This window comes from Phoxinus phoxinus, assembly GCF_949152265.1.
Source record: "Phoxinus phoxinus genome assembly, chromosome: 1".
Lineage (NCBI taxonomy): Eukaryota > Metazoa > Chordata > Actinopteri > Cypriniformes > Leuciscidae > Phoxinus > Phoxinus phoxinus.
In genome coordinates, this window is record NC_136876.1 from 17,276,843 (window position 1) to 17,294,606 (window position 17,764).

General features: G+C 35.0%; 4 protein-coding genes across 4 annotated transcripts in view; 2 read left to right on the forward strand and 2 right to left on the reverse strand.

Moving 5' to 3' along the window:
* LOC307009008 (uncharacterized protein) overlaps window positions 1-17,764 on the forward strand; it is a 416,885-nt gene that overhangs the window by 102,925 nt on the left and 296,196 nt on the right. The gene's annotated exons all lie outside the window — the stretch shown is intronic.
* On the reverse strand, window positions 54-3,315 carry tmem205 (transmembrane protein 205). The gene is made up of 4 exons (XM_079613683.1): window positions 3,143-3,315; window positions 2,554-2,676; window positions 2,295-2,458; window positions 54-2,215 (listed from the first exon to the last, which is right to left on the reverse strand). The coding sequence occupies exons 2-4, from the start codon at window positions 2,651-2,653 to the stop codon at window positions 1,913-1,915; spliced, it is 567 nt and encodes a 188-aa protein (XP_079469809.1). The 5' UTR covers window positions 2,654-2,676; window positions 3,143-3,315; the 3' UTR covers window positions 54-1,912.
* Window positions 4,034-5,507, forward strand: elof1 (elongation factor 1). The gene is made up of 4 exons (XM_079613697.1): window positions 4,034-4,165; window positions 4,730-4,856; window positions 4,943-5,013; window positions 5,116-5,507. Exons 2-4 carry the CDS (start codon window positions 4,741-4,743, stop codon window positions 5,178-5,180), a joined length of 252 nt encoding a protein of 83 aa, XP_079469823.1. The 5' UTR covers window positions 4,034-4,165; window positions 4,730-4,740; the 3' UTR covers window positions 5,181-5,507.
* cnn1b (calponin 1, basic, smooth muscle, b) lies at window positions 6,386-16,978 on the reverse strand. Its single transcript, XM_079613642.1, has 7 exons — window positions 16,796-16,978; window positions 12,566-12,687; window positions 11,937-12,003; window positions 11,540-11,677; window positions 11,092-11,208; window positions 9,429-9,575; window positions 6,386-9,310 (listed from the first exon to the last, which is right to left on the reverse strand). The coding sequence occupies exons 1-7, from the start codon at window positions 16,853-16,855 to the stop codon at window positions 9,071-9,073; spliced, it is 891 nt and encodes a 296-aa protein (XP_079469768.1). The 5' UTR covers window positions 16,856-16,978; the 3' UTR covers window positions 6,386-9,070.

The window sequence follows — 17,764 nt, forward strand, 5'->3', positions numbered from 1 at the left end:
AAATAATAAAAAAAAGTCGATAGATAAATAGTTAGACAAGTAACGGCTATAATGTAGGCTAATTGTTTTTATTATTTAATAAATAATAATCTCATCCAATTGCTATAGGGTGGAAAAACACTTCATTTCCCAGGATGCCGTTACTTCCTGTAGGTTGAAGACAATATCAAATCCTAACTCATGAAATGCAAATAGTTTCATTGATATAACATTGGCACTGAATATAGTCATAATTACGCACAAAAGTATTACGTTTTTGTGAATATAGCATCATCACATATAGCATTTAAAATTATTTTTCTTCCTTCAATAAATCCTTTGCATCTCTTCCTTATTATGTCACCTAAGTCTTATTAGCATTTATGTTTGCAAGTGTCTGTTTTGTCTAACTATCATTTACTGTTTAAGCCTCAGAATGTCACATATTTGTTGTCACATCATTTTTATAACTCAACATGTACAGCAGTTAACTGAATAGATGTTTGTTCAGGGTCAATCCAAATAATACAACAATTTGACACTGACTCACTCACACACAAATTAAAAGTAAAGACATGATTAATAAATGGTTTTACAAAGTAAAGATTAAAAAGAATCAACACATCTTCACATCAATGACTTGAATATGCCAAATATTCAAAAAGTACATTAGCATGTATTGATCTTCAACAGCTCTCTTGCACCGTCATAACAGGACATTTTCCTTTGCTGTTCAAACAATACGTTTACAAAGACGATCAAAGGTTCATTTACTGTACATTCGTATTTCCATAGAGTTTAATTGCCATTTTAGTGTCATTCAAATATAGCAAATATAAACAGCATTTTATGATCGTCAATCCTAAACAGCCCTCTAGTGGGAAAATGCAAGTATTGTTCACATTGTGAAGCATAAAGACAAAAACAGATAAGAATTATATAGTACATACTTAACCAAAACATATTCTTTAAGCAATCATAAACAGCTATTATCAATAAAGTATGTTTAAATAGATATTCTGTTTATTATAAACAAAAGATTCAGAGCAATTACCCACTTTGAAACATTTTAAAGTAGGGAGAAATACTGTGAACATCCATAATAATATCATTTAATATGGCTGGGCATGTTTATATAATACAAAAATAAAATATACTTTGTCTGAAAGCAGTTCACAAGAATTATGCTTTTATATATAGCTATATATTGTTTGTTTTTTGGTAACACTTTACAATAAGATTTAATTTGTTAACATTTGATGATATTAATTGACATGACATAGCTGTGAAAAATAATCACATTTATTAATCTCAGTTAATTTTAACATTTAGTAATACATTATTAAGATCAAAAGTTGTATCTGTTAATATTGAATAGACCTGATCTGACAAACTAACAATGAAAAGTTGTAAACAAAAAGTTTACAAAGATTGACAAATAATGTAATGTATTGCTCATTGTTAGTTAATGCATTCAAAAATAAACTTGATAGTAACATAAAACAATCTTTAGTTCAATGCAAACTAAAGCATTAGCCTGCCTTTCATTTAAAGTGAAGAAATTATAGCAGAAGATTATTATTTTATTTAAATGTCCTACTACTCAGTTTATTATTACACATTCAATTATAATTAAAATAATTATATTCTAGTGTGAATGGAAAATAGTCTGAAACCCAATCACAAATAAAATGGACTAAAATGAGATCTGACTCCACTTTTAGGGACAGTGTGAACGCAAAATCAACTGGGCACCTTTTCACTCGTTTCACTTTTGGGTCTGAATTGGTTTCTTTTAACCTTAAAGAAAACTAAACACTCTTGTTATATAAAAAACTAGAAGCATTATTGTTATACTAAACAGTTTGACTAAAAAGTGAACAGACACAAGATGAATCATTAAAAATATCGGTCTGTCTGTACTCTCTCATACTCATATAGTTCCCAAATGGAGGGCCAGATAAATGAGATTGATGGTGGTGGAGACAAAGCCGATGAGGTTACAGAGGTTAGACAGACCATGGTAGTGGTAGAAGGTGGATCTGTGCTCCTTGTATTTGGGGTCCTGCTCACGCAGTTTGACGTATCCTTCCTTATTAGAGCTCATCCCCACCTGAGCTCCCAGCCCATGTTCCTTCTCGATCTCCTGCATGACCAGCATGCTCTCTGTGGCAGACGGACCGAACCACTGTGCGTTCAGACCGGCCATGATCACGGCCACAAAGAACAGACTCATCTGTTGGGAACATTAAAAGAGCGTGTGAGAGAGGCATGATAGTGAGGGGAAACTAATGCATAAATGTGTGACTGGTCACCTGTATGCCCTCGTGCCAGTCCAGCAGTTCTCTGGGATGGTACACGGCATATATGGCCAGATTGACTGCATTACCGCCCAGCAGACAGTAGAAATAAAACGGGAACAGCTTGCTTTGCACAAGACCGAACGTGTGCATGGATACCTGGGAGATCAGCACAAAACCTGAAGGTGAAAAATGGAATTAGGATCATATATGGCATGTTTTAAGACAGCATAATTAATTGAAAGTAACTTAATACTTGTGTATATTCATTTACCTGCTATGAAAGACACCCACAACTGCATACCCCAGGTGAACGAAATCACCAGGAGGTGAAGCACTTTCATAAAGTCAGTTGGGTCTCCCTCAGTAGCCATAGCAGCTGATTAACTTCTGAAAACTAAAGTGAAAATCAATCAATCAATAATCAGCAGCACAGTCGCCCTCTCATACCCTACGTACCATCACACGCACGCACGCACGCACGCACGCACACACACACGCGCACACACGCACACACACACATAACCTACATTCAAAGTGTGTCAAAATGTTCTCCATAGATAAGAGCAGTTTTGTTCTGGACTGATGTTGATAAGATGAGAACAACATGCAATTGCAATAACGTTACACAGCCTGTAGTTTTGTCAGCCTGTGAACCTAGGCGATCGCTTATGTTTTTAGATCCACTTATTAAATTCACATCAGTTTACTTTACTTTCTGCCCCGTTAATATGAATGACAACCGCACGTTTCGAGACTTCCGTGATGGTCGTTCACGCAATTTCTTTGTTACTTACGCAAGCATGAAACACTGAAGCAATTTCCTTCTCAGGGTAAATTGTCCATTCATAGAAAATACATACCCGATTTCTTTTTTTTAGTCTCTTTATGCAAGTCTTTCTATATTAATCCGTTTCGAAGAAACCTGTAATTGTCTTGACTTGTCTTCTTCACACAATTTCTGCTGCTCCTGTTTGTTCGATTATCACATCTAACTTGTTAGTCCCGCCTCCATAACGACAACATCCAATCGCTCTGTTTTTCAAATATATGAGGACGCATATCCTCCAATCATGATGCAAAGGAGCTGCTCGTCTTTCTAATGCCCACCCAAAATTGTGACAAATTAACAGATAACTAACATAAAATCATCAAAATATATTAATTCAACTTTGGGTTATAACACTGCCTCTATAATACTATAATATTTATTACAATTTGTCATACTTTTATACGTTTTTCAGCTTTAGTAATTGTATTGTGCTTTTTGTATTGTGCTTTTATGTCACATTATTACAGCTTTATTTAAATTAGTCAACAATTTCAACACTGATAATACTAAACACATTAAAAGTATTTGTTTTGTTAGGAGTATTATTGATCGAGTTTTTATAAGGAATATGGCTTAGTAACATCAAACTCAACTTATTAATATAAAAAAAATGTCAAACATAAAATTGATTAAACATACAACACATCTTTTTTTATATAAGCCTTTGATAATGTTATATAATGTATAGATTGTTTATCTAAAACACTTAATTACAATTACAGAGTCAGAGCTGATCCTCATTTTAAGAGCGTAAAAGGAGATTTTTTTTTTTTTTGGTAATAATAATAATAACGGTACTAAATATGCACATAAAACGCAACAATGTATTTGATTGAATTTGTGCGTTGTTGGCGTTTGCTCTGGAAGTCTGAATGTCGAGTCATGTTGTAGTCCCGGTGTCCCTCAGTAGAGGGCGCTGCGCTCCGGGCTCAGATCTGCGCCGCTCCTGAACTCCTGTGACCGGGCGGAAGTGAACCGGATCCAGTGTTTATCCCAGGCAGTGTGTGTGCTGTTGTTCTCGAGCGTGAGTCGCTTGACGTTAATCGCAGTTTTGGTAAGGGATTTGTTTTTAACCGAAGGCATAATGTCTTATTGAAATGCTCGTATATATCGCGGGAGTTTTACCCATATGGTTTTAACGTTACCTGGGGTTTCAATGTATTTGCATTTTACTGATTGTGTTTTGTTTGTTTTTCTGTTATGTGATGCCTTAGTTTAAACTCTTAAGATCTTCGAGTTCGAGCACCTCTAAATATCACAAAACTGTAAAACGCGAATAACAAAAGAAACATTAGAAACATCCCAGCTAGAAATACACCAGTTTGAATATTAATGTCTCTTCGTGTTGGCAGTTTTAAGACCTGTTGAGACGGTTAGCGTGATTTAATATGTTGCCATTAAGAATGTAGATTAATTTTACATTACTTTAAGATGCTGAATGTCATTACATGAAGGTTAGCATGATCTTTGTTTATTGTAAACCTCAAGGCTGTTGCTTCTGTTTATTGTTCATAAATGACACAAGCAGCGCCTTCATGTTTCATAAACATTACTATGGAAACTATAATTGATCTAATTTTGTGCTTGTCAACATGTATTTTCCCCTCCCTCCATGAAGCTTTTGTCAAGATGGGACGCAGAAAGTCCAAGAGAAAACCTCCTCCTAAGAAAAAGTTGACGGGAAACCTGGACACCCAGTTTACCTGCCCCTTCTGTAACCACGAGAAATCATGCGACGTTAAGATGTAAGTATATACTACTTTTTAGACTTTAATATCTGTTGCATTGAACAAAACAATCACTAACATTCAATCATTTTACTTCATTGCAGGGAAAGGACTCGAAACACGGGGATAATATCATGTACTGTGTGTCTAGAAGAATTCCAGACACCAATAACCTGTATCCTTCTCAATCAGTTTAAAAAGACATGTGCGTGTGAATTATTAAGAGTGTGATGTATGTTATTAAAGTTATGTTTCTTGTCCCTAAACACCCTCTCAGATCTCTCAGAGCCGGTGGACGTGTACAGTGATTGGATAGACGCTTGTGAAGCAGCCAATCAGTAGTTTCGCTGGGTCAAATGTCACAGACGACCAAATTATGCTTTGTGTTTGTTTGTTTGTTTGTTTTAAACCCTTGTAATGATTCACTGTAATGATTTTGCTTAAGAGCGATCTAATATTGCCACAGATGGAGGTTCAGGCAATATTGAGATCGTGGTTTAAAATCCAGCCTTTTCCCTGTTGTTTCGTTTTACAGAAATGCTGAGAAAATGCAAGGGATGTCATTCATTTAATTCAGCCATTTTTCTTTTCATTAGATTCTAATCTTTTAGTTGTTACAATTTAGGTTTTTATAAGACCTTTTAGTGTCAATAAATGACTTGCATATTCTCTCTTGTGGAAAACTGTGGTCTGTTGTTTTTGAATCACTTAAGAACTAAAAACGGAAAACTTTTTGGCTGTTTCCTTTACACGACGACAGCGTTTTGGGGGCCTGAAGACGTAACTTTTGGAAACGGGTTTCAAAGGGGAAGTTTTTTTAAACGATACTGTTATCATCTCTGTGTAAACTACTAAAACACAAATCTGCGAAAATGGTGACGTCTTGTGTATCACGTGTTCAATCTATAAGCGCGTTGTTTCTTTACAAAGTTACATTGCCATCTACTGGCCTGGAATGAATAATACTGTGTTTTTAGTTGTTCTCGCGGATCAGTGTGAACGGGATTGCTTTGACAACGTTGTCGTCTGTTAGCGAAAAAAGAAAAACTTTTGTTTTTAGTACATTGTTTTCGTGTAAAGATACACTCATTTAAGGGGCCATTTTCAACTGAAAACTAAAAAATTAATGCATTTTGACTGTTCATTTACACAACAGCGGTGTTTTGTGGCCTGAAAACGCAAACTTTTGGAAACTGGTTTCAAAGTGTAAGTTTTTGAAAACCATATACCGCTATAGTATAAACTACAAAAACATGAATCTGTGAAAATGGTGACGTTATGCGTATTACTTGTTCAGTAACAAAGTTACATCGCCATCTAATGGCCTGGCATGAATAATACAGCGTTTTTAGTCGTTCTCGCGTACCTGTGTGAACGGGATCGCTTTGACAACGTTGTCGTTTGTACGCGAAAAAAAGGAAAAACTTTTCCGTTTTTAGTACATTGTTTTCGTGTAAACGTATCCTAAATTGTAATGTCTGTAATGTTACAAAGATTTCAGTTTTTATCCAGTATTCATATAGATAGAAAATAAAGACAAGTTATTTGAAAATAGTGATTTATTCGTTTTTTTTTTTCACTTGCTATAAGCCTCATATAAATAAAGACATTTGAAGCATTGATGCAAGAGGGACACACTATATCACCTTCTGTGAGAAACAAAAGAAAGATTCACTGTTTTATGATCTTCTTGTGTTCTGCGGTTTCCAGCAGAAATGCAAAGCAATGACATTCCCAACACACACAACGCTTTGATATATAAAGGAAGTAAATAAAAGTCTGTAACATGTTAAAAAATGTCATGAGGGAAAAATATAGTCACGTCTAAACAATTTATAGTCGTATATAAGCTAAATATATTAACTCTGCACATTGTTATTTCCTATATAGAATGGTCTCACAAAACATCATATATAGAGTTAATTTTGCATAAATATATTTCCTCTCACATAATTGGTCGCTTTGATCATTGAGTGTCAGGTTTGACAGGCTGAAGAACAGTCACGCTTGAATATATTCAAGTTTATTGAATAATTTTGCATAAGAGCATATAGCCTCTGGGAGTGACAGTCATTTCTTTCAAAAGTGCAATTTAAGTAATTCTGGTTCATTTAGTTCACATGATTTTTCACAGTATACTGCTTTTCAGCAGCCCTCTTTAACAGTAGTTTGATCTCTATGTGTCAAAACGCTCTAATTACTGTTTTGTTACGGATAAACTGAAAAAAAATATGTTATGAAATATTTTTGCCCCAAATCCTCCCAGTAAACAGTTATTATACTAGCTTAATTATTAAGATATATTAACAATTGCACTTAATTACTTATTTCAATCTGCTATTCTTCACTATGAAAGACACTTTTTAATTCATTCACTTAATACATTAAATTTCCAATTATAATTGCTAGCTGTACTTTAAGATTAAAGTCCCCCTGTGGAGAAACTCCAATGTGAGTGAAGGCGGGGCTCATTAGCATATACATAGAACCGCGTATAATAAATGAGGCAAGGGTGTAGAGTTACATTCAAGATATTTTAAGGCATGAAGAAATTTTTTAAGGAAAAACCTTTAAATATTTCATTTTGGTGATCAAAGATGAGTTTTAAGGGATACAATTATTGACTACAGGGGGACTTTAAAGTAAGTTTCCTCTCAATTTTCTTAGTGATGATAACTATGAATCAAGAAGCTTAATGTGGTTACCTCAGCAAGACATGATCCTGTATCAACATCCATCTTAGTCTCTGAATAAAGTTCCTGTCGGTGAATCTGCGTTTAGGGCAGGGGTGTCCAAACACGGTCCTGGAGGGCCACTGTCCTGCAGAGTTTAGATCCAACTTTAGCCTCAACACCCAGCCTGGAAGTTTCCAGCATGTCTAGTAAGACCAGATCGTCTGGTCCAGGTGTGTTTGATTAGGATTGGAGCTGAACTCTGCAGGACAGTGGCCCAGCAAGAGCAGGATTGGACACCCCTGGGAGGGCAAGGTTAAACTCCTGAAGAGCCACATTCCTGCAACTATTAAACACATCTGAACCAGCTAGTCAACACATTCAGAATTACTTGAAACCTACCGGCAGGTGTGTTGGAGCAGGGTACGGTATTACCAACAAACCTCTGATTTAAAGGGTATTATTGGTTCGGATTTAAAGTGTAACTATTGGTTCACTCTAAAAAATACTGGGTTGTTTCAACCCATGTTTGGGTCAAATATGGACAACCCTCACAGTTGGGTTTAAAAATTTAGCAACGATTGGGTTTGTCCATATTTGACCCAAACATGTTTTGAAACAACCCAGCATTCTCTGTCTGTCCTATGGTTGTTTGAAAGGGATGCTGTTCCAGAATGTGTCCTACTTGTTAAAATTGCCTTATTAAGTAAAGATAAATTCACAAAAAACATGAATATATTCAGTTTACACCTTTTCAAACAACTATGCTAAATAAGCATTAGTTTTTGACATTAGTAAAACGCTTAATTTACGCAGTAGTTCATGTGGATTTCTTCAGGAAACTGATCTGATTTAAGCAGTAGTATGGCATACCATTCAAAAGATTGTCTTTCTGCTCACGATGCTGCATTTATTTGATGAAAAATACAGTAAAAACTGTAATATTGTGAAATATTATCAGCATAATCATCATATTAGAATGATTTCTGAAGGATCATGTGACACTGAAGACTGGAGTAATGATGCTGATTCAGATTCGATCACGGGAATAAATTACATTACAAAACTGTAATAGTATTTCACAATATTTTACCGTATTTTTCATTAAATAAATCCAGCCTGGTTGAACATAAGAGACTTCTTTCAGAACCATACAAAAACCTTAATGATTCCAAACTTTGAACAGTAGTGCATATTTAACTATGAGGCATCATAAATAATATCTTCATATTCATCATCTGCATAATTTTTTCATATGTAAAGACGATTGGGTCTCATGCAGGTGATGGAAGAATGGCACACTCAGAAAAGTAATAAAATAAAATCTAAAAACAAAACAAAACAAAAACGGCAAGTGAGAAGCATGAAAAGCCTGTGTTCTAAAAACAAAAAGCGAAGAAATTCCTCCTAGTTTTGTTTTCTACGCGCGGTCAGTCACTGAAGCGCTCAGCTGTGATGTCAGAGGTCAAGCTGGTCCTACTGGTCGACATGAATCTGGAATATGAAAAATAGTGCTGGTGAAGTTTTTAAAAAGCAGCGTGCAGCGGCTGTCTGTTGGTCCTAGTCGGAATACTGATATCCGTCCATCTCTGAGTCCTGCCCGTTGTTGATGTGGTCATCGGGGCTGGAGCAGTACTTGCTGTCGTACACCTGACGTGGCAGACCGTACACCGTCATGCCCGTCTGGGACGCCACCTTGTTGGTTCCCATCTGCAGTGAGACGGTTGAGGTGTCGCACATCTCCATGTCCAGCTTCTTATCGAAGATCTGGCGCTTGGTGCCCGGGGCCGTCATGCCGGCCTGTGGAAGAACAATAGGAAAAGAACTGAGCCACATCTTGGGTATGTGGGCAATTTACGAATAGTAGGAAGGAATAAGTGCATGTTTAGAAAACTGTGACAAAAAAAAGGTTGAGTACCTGACTGGCTCCTTTGTTGGTGCCCATCTGCAGGCTGATTGTTGATTGGTCCAGAGGATTTTCCATTCCTGTCTTAGGGTCGTAGAGGTGACGCCGTGTGCCATAAGATGTCATGCCCTTTTGACTGGCAAACTTATTGGTGCCCATCTGATAATGTTAAGAAGAAGATAAAGGATGTCAGTGTTGGGGGTAATGCATTTACAAGTAACGCAAATTACTTGAAATCAGATTACTTTTTTCAAATAATACCATATTACTTAAAAAAAAAAAAATCTAAGTTACTTTTTCAAATAAGTAACGCAAGTTGTTTTCCCATGTATTGACTGACAGATCTCCTGTCCACATGTTGAGAGAAATCGGGAGTAAGTGAAGAGTCATTTTGTGCGCTGTGTGTGAACATGAACATTGTGGTTCTAGACTAAATATTAGCAGGCATTTACGCATCTTGCACAGAAAAAAACCAGATTCAGTATCCCTCAAAATGAATAAAAACAGTGAAATGCAAACCTGCAATAATTAAGTGTTAAATAATACAAAAACTGTATACTTTATGCATTTAATCTCACTTTATTAACCACTGTCTTTGCTGCGGACCTTCGATGATTCAATTCAGCCATACTAATAAGCAAAAATTACTTTCGATAAACATATATTTGCATTTCATTTTTTATTTTTTTATGAACTTTCTTCTCCTGCGTCCTATTCTTCTGCGATCCAGAATGGCAGCACAGCTGAAAGGTTTGTTTGAGCAGCGCCCTCTACTGTACAGGAGTCAATTTGCATTTCCTTTTGCATTTGCATTTTTACTGGTAAAGGGCCTTTATATGTGCTAAAAATATAACTTTTGTGTTTGTTTCTTTTTTGAATTTGCTATTAAAAAACAACCAAGCAAGCCTAGCCCAGGTGAGAAAAGTAATGCAAACGTAATGTAACACATTAGTTTCTATAAAAAGTAACTAGGTATAGTAATTTGTTACTTTTTAGGGAGTGACGCAATATTGTAACGCATTACTTTTCTAAGTAACTTACCCCAATATACACTACTTTTCAAAAGATTGGGGTCAGTAAGGTATTTTAAAGCTTATAAAGAAGTCTTTTCTGCTCACCAAGGCTGCATTTATTTGATCAAAAATACAGTAAAAACAATAATATTGTGAAATAATATTGACACTTTAAAATAACGGTTTCTATGTGAATATATTGTAAAATAAAGCTGCTTTGAAACAATCTACATTGTTAAAAGCGCTATATAAATGAAGATGACTTGACTTGACTTAAAATGTAATTTATTCCTGATTAAAGCTGAATTTTCAGTATCATTACTCCAGTCTTCAGTGTCACATGAAATCATTAAAAATATTTAATATTATAATCAATGTACCGCTTAATATAAGTCTTTACTGTCAATTTACTGTCTCCTTGCTGAATAAAAGCATTTATATTAATTTAATAAAATAGGAAAAAATTCCTGACCCCAAACATTTGAATGGTATTAAACACATTAATTATTTATATATTGATATGATGATATATAACATCTACCACTGAATTTTATTTGATAAAATCTCAATAACGTGCATTATAAAATATTTTTTTCAATGCATTCAAGTTTCTTTTATTATAGAGAGAAAATGGATATAATTTCCAGATGAACAGCACTGACCTGCAGGCCGATGATGTTGCGTCCCTCCTTTAGTTTCTCCGGAGCAAATCTGCGCTGATGTTTCTCTGCGTATTTCACTCCAATGTCACATTTAGAATGGAAGCCTTTAGATTTCGCCTGCATTTCAAAATGATGATAAATAAAGTAAATACTACTTTTAGAAATTAAAGGTAGCCTACATGGTGTTATACAACTAACATGCGCAAATAACTTAGAATAATTTGACCACACAAAAGAGAGATTCCTTGTTTGGTGTTTGCTTAATTGATGGTTTGCAGGAAGAAGAAAAAAAGATCCAGCTGAAATACCACATTTTGATGATAATCACTCCGCTAAATACTCCCATATGATTCTCCTCACTGTGAACTATGATTCTCCTTACTATAAAAAGTGAAAATATGACAGAAGTCTATATTCTTTATCAATTCTGTATTAGTGTGTGACTCACCATGCCACCCAGTGTAATAAGTGTGCTCTGGACCTGAGTGTGGTTGACGTTCTCAAACAGGTCGTTGGCCTCAAATATATCATCTGGCCTCATTCCGTACTCTTGAATGGCTCGGACAAAATTACCAATGTTTTCCAGCTGCAACAAACAAGGACAAACCAGGAAGAAAGTGATATTTTCTGTGAATTGTCCAGAATCTGAAAATATGCACAACTGATTCCCAAGTAACAAGAAAGCCAGTTTATATTTGGAACAGAAGATTTTTAGATTTTATGAATTACACAAGCATTTTATTCTACACAGAACTTCCAAGAACATATTGTTACTGTATACATAACATGTTGGATTAGGAAGCATTTCCTGAAGATATGCTTGAGAAAGAGATATTCTTGCTCACCTGATGCCAGTTTTGAGGAGAGTTGTTGATTTTTCTTACAGAACCAGGCCGAAGGATATTGATAAGCCTGCTCATAAATAACGAACATGAATAAAAGAGGAAGTAATGACTGATTAGAAATTAAACATGTTTATGCATAAAGGAATTGACTATATACACATATATACACTGAACAAAATTATAAACGCAACACTTTTGTTTTTGCCCCCATTTTTCATGAGCTGAACTCAAAGATCTAAGACTTTTTCTATGTACACAAAAAGGCCTATTTCTCTCAAATTTTGTTCTCAAATCTGTCTAAATCTGTGTTAGTGAGCACTTCTCCTTTGCCGAGGTAATCCATCCACCTCACAGGTGTGGCATATCAAGATGCTGATTATACGGCATGATTATTGCACAGGTGTGCCTTAGGCTGCCACAATAAAAGGCCACTCAAGAATGTTTATGATATTTACATTTATTTTGTTATATTTATCTGTGACAGATACATACTGTATATGACAAATTTTTTTAATAAATATTTATAAAGAATCTTGACTTCCAGGAATGACAACATCCTTTGAATAATCTGTTATATCAGGCCTTTGATCTTAAGATCTTGAGATAGTTTGAGGAACTGTATCACTCACTCGCAGAGGATAACTCCATCTTTCAGACCCTCCATGAAGTTCTCGGGGAGTTTGCGGCCTGTGACCTCACTGATCCACATTCTTAGCTCCTCCTCCTTTTGGGGGTCATACTTGTGGGCCAACTGCAGGTCAAAGGTCAAAGCATCACTACACACATCTAGTTTACAGTATTTACATACTCTACAGCAATACATATTACAGCAATACACATGCAGATTTTAATTCATTTTGTCACACTGCGGGGCTAGAGTTCAAATGAAAGTCAAAATAAATACTTACATATTATATTACGTATGCACTTCCGTTTGGGGTCTTTCAGAGTTTTTTAATGGTTTTGAAAAAAAGTCTCTTCTGCTCACCAAAGCAGCATTTATTTGATTAAAACAGTAAAACCAGTAATATTGAGAAATATTACAATCTATAATTGTTTTCTATGTGAATATGTTATCAAATGTAATTTATTCCTGTGAACAAAGCTGAATTTTCAGCATCATTACTCCAGTCTTCGTGTCACATGATCCTTCAAATCATTCTAATATGATGATTAAATAATGATCAAAAATAATTTCTTATTAACATCAATGTTAAAAACAGCTTAATATCGCATAATATTTTTGTGGAAACCATGATACATTTTCCAGAATTATATGATGAACAGCATTTATTATAAAAGTCATTAGTCAGTTTTTATCAATTTAATGCATTAAAAAAAACTCTTAATGACCCCAAACATTTGAACAGTATTGAACATTTCAAATCTTGATGTTTGAATGATGAATGATGTTACTTCCAAATAAACTCAATAACTTATTGGAAGTAGAAAATATTTCACTTTATCTCAATTCATCAGACAGATGGAATTCTTTAAATAAAACATTGTGGCTGAGTGAGTTGTAAAGGAAACCAAAAGATATAAGGTTGGGAATGCTGGAGAAAACTCGGATCGTCTCCTTCGTTGCATTGCAGCACAGCAGTGGCAAAATATTTACTCTCTACAATAGATCTTAGTCTTTCACTTCTGAGCAAGTTCTAATAAAGAAAGAACAAGACAGAAAAAAGGCAGAGAGACAGAGTGAGAGAGATCTGAGAGACCAAGTTTGGTGTGCTGGTGTGGAAACCAAACAAACGCAGTAAGTTTAAATCAGTGTTATTGTTGGCCATCTCTCTCTGTCACAGCTGTGTGTCGGTGTCTCCGTTCGGATTCTTTCTTCATCCCTACGGCTTCTTCCCGCTCCTGCCTGCGTGTCTCGTATGAAGCGACATACTTAACACACGCTAAATGTGTCCGATAAAAGGACGCCAAGGCCGACAGCACTCATAACCATCCAAGGAATTATGCTGAGGGCTTGATTCATTGTTTTTCTCTCATTCTGGACATCTGGAACAGACCTCAGTCTAACTCTAGAGAGGCCAGGCCAAGATTGGATTTTTTTTTTTTTATATATATGAGCAGCAGCAAGAATTCTGTCACAGACGGCCAGGATAACATTCCTTGAAACCCTTGGTTACACTAGAAATACCTGCGTGTTGTACATTGACATTTATTTTTAGCAGTTACATTGTATAAGATTCCTAGCTTTGAGTAGCCTACACTCGAAAATAAAGTTCACTGTAAAAAAATTATCGTGATTTTATCAGTAAAAGACTGTAAAAATGCTACGGTGAAAAACTGTTCATTGGTTAACAGAAAGTTAACAGAAAGTGAATAACTGATAGATCTCACCGTAACCGTGAATTATTACCGTAAAATCTACAATGTTTGGACAGGAAAAAGAACAAATCATATAATTTACAGTGAAAAAATGTAAATCCCCACAATTCCCTGCGTGACACTTCTGATTTGATGTATTTTTGTTGAAATTACTAGTTTCTTAATAGTTTATTCTAATCAGTTATGTTCATTAGGGGTTTATGTTACATTTAATGTTGTTAAATTAATGTTAATTGCATTTTTATAATTTCATGTGTGTTACCATGTAGGTGTTTGGTGTTTGTGTGACTCTCATCACCACTGTGGTGCTTGTCAGTGTATTACAATGGAATAAAACCAGTGTTAGTAGAAATGTTGGTAAAATAACATTGTATCAGATAATTAAATATGTTTTATTTACTGTAAATGTAAGATAAGTCTGTAAAACCTAACATATTGCGACCATATTTTTTACAGTACATTTCTGCCAACCAGCTGCCGTTTTTTTTACTGTAAATTTAACAAAAAAAATTTAAAATTCCATAAAGAACCTTTAACATAGAATTACTGGCCTTTTGGAATTCCTTTTTTGAACGTATAAATGTTCTTTATACATAATTTTTTTATAGGCCTATATATATATATATATATATATATATATATATATATATATATATATATATATATATATATATATATATATATACAGAAAATTACATTACACAATTTATTTATATACATATACGTATATATTTATATATATATATATATATATATATGTATATGTATATGAATAAATTGTGTAATGTAATTTTTTGTCATTTCTATAAAGAGCAGGCCTGTCTGAGAAGACTAATGGTTCGTTGAGGCTCACAGAGATGATCTTTCAACAATGCTCCTCCTTATTCTAAACTGTTTACAACATGCTCCTCTCCTCAGATATTGTGAGTGAACACAACTCTTCCTTATATGGGGACGGAAAGCCACATACCAATAGTGCTGAGGAAGACACATCTGACATAATACCAATGACATGCGAAGTCCATAGTTTGACACCTGGAACTGTGCAGCATGACTTCTGTTACAGCAGAGAATGTGGTGCTGTCATGACGTCTGTTCTCAGGAAGTCTCGTGAGAAAGCCGGAAAACATTTATGTTTCAGGTTTTTCTGGAGCGCTGACAATATGATGGGAATAAATGTGGCAGAGGTTTGACAGAGGAATCAATTAAATGTCCCTTCTGATGCCAAACACTCTTAAAAGATCCCAAAGGGGGTTTTCATAGCGATGCAATAGAAGAACCATTTTGGATTCCCAAAAGAACCTTTCAACGCACAGTTCTTAAAATAACCATTTTTTTTCCTTAGTGTGAAGAACATTTTAATAATCTCAAGAACCCTTTGTGCATTGAAAAGGTTCCACTGATGTTAAAGGTTGAAGAACCTTTATTTTGAAGAATGAACAACAAAGACACTAACAGGACAGAACGATACGATCAAGGCCAAAAACTATGACTGAGGAATGATACATCGCGAGCACAACTATCCAATAATCTAATATGATTGAAATTACATATGGTTTTTGTCATTTTATAGATGCAACTTTTAGAACAATGTGCAAATAAATCAGACCCAAGAAAAACAGTTTACATCTGAACCCATGACATTTCATAATGAGTGCTAGATATCAACAAAGACATCATATTCCCATGATTTCATAAAGTTCTACTAAATTAGTAAAGTTTAGCTATAGAGAAGTTATATGGTTATTCATTTATAAGGTCACTACATTTCACACTTTTTATTGCAAATTATTGGCAAGATGTATATTATTTACCACTTGACCATGTTCAGTTTGAAAATATAATAAAGTATTTGAGGACCATTATACAATATCGGAGTCTCTAGCACAGTAAACGATGATACATTTAAGGCATTTAAAACAAAACAATATTTCTTTATTTCATATCTGTGCAATGTAAACCTATAATAAAGTGAAAATTACCATATATGTTCTTGTCCGACTTCTGTTATTACTAACTTGTAACCTCTTAAGTTTTTGATTACTGAAATTATGTTTTGAAATATACATTGCCTGTAAAAATGATATGATCATTAAGTTATGACAACATATATTTTTACGTTGCTTTGCATTGTCTTACAACTTATCAAAATAAGTGATTTTTAAAAGCAGTACTCGATTCTACTCATTTTTAAAGTCAGTTTAATGTAATTTAAGTTGAAATGACTTAAACATCCAAGTTGATATACTTAAAAACTTAAGGCAGCAACTTTTTTTTTGACAGTGTTATTTTAAACCAATAGGCTACTGTTAAAAAACCATCGTCTTTAACCTTTTGTTTTGACTTTAGGGAAATTTTAAATTGGATTAGATCCCCACAACCCTCCCATGAAACACATTGAAAGATCAAAACACCTAAAATTCCTCCTATATGAATAAACGACACAATACACTGTCTGACTCGAGTAGCGCACGTGCACCTGAGCATCTCTGACAGCTGTCAATCAAAGCAGATCTTACCTTACTCTTGACCTCCGCAGACAGTCCGAAAGCAGGTCCGCTCTTGAAGTGAGTTGACATTGTGCGTTTCAGCAGATTCGGCGAGAGGATGGCGATATAGCTAATGTTAGACCTGTGATCTCCAGTCCAACTGTCCGATCATGTGGGAAGGTTTGGGCCACATCTTCTTTTCCACAATCTTTTTTAAACTCTTCCCATCTGTGCGTGCGCGGAGCGAACGCTGATTGGCCGGGGCCGACGTCCAATTGCGACGTCACGCCGCTCTGAAAAATGATGTCACCGGCATGGCATTAAACGCGTCCAATGTCACTTTTTCCACTTTGAAGTGAATTAGGGATGCTCTTGATTTGTCTAACAGTGCTTCTCAGCTGGTTTTGCTTTGGATTTTACATGGGACATCAAGTGCTGCCCCAACACAGTAGACTACCAAATGTGTCTATCGGACAAAAGAAACAAAAATGCCCTTAAAATCACAATAAAGAATATTACTCACATGATGAATTATATTTTCATTCCGGTCACCTCAACAGAATTTCCTAAATATTTCAAGTGATGTTTTGTCTCGGATAATATTCTGCGATGGATATTACAATTTAGTTAACATTTTGGAATAAAATAGAATGCATCTTATTTTGACTAGTAGCTATTTTATGTGTCCTAAATACATACAATACATATATACTGTACACACACATATACAGGCTACACACACACACACACACACACACACACACACACACACACACACACACACACACACACTAATACATTTCTAAATATGTTTTATGTTTATAATACGTTTTATTTCTAATAAAATGACTGTCTGCATGGCATACATACTGTATTTTTTATAATGATTTTTGTTATCATGACTAAAAGTTATTGTGGCGTTTTCAATATGAGGGACTGATGTGTTTTTAATCAGTAGTGGTGCAAACTGAACATTGATCATTCTGTGTATCCCGAAGA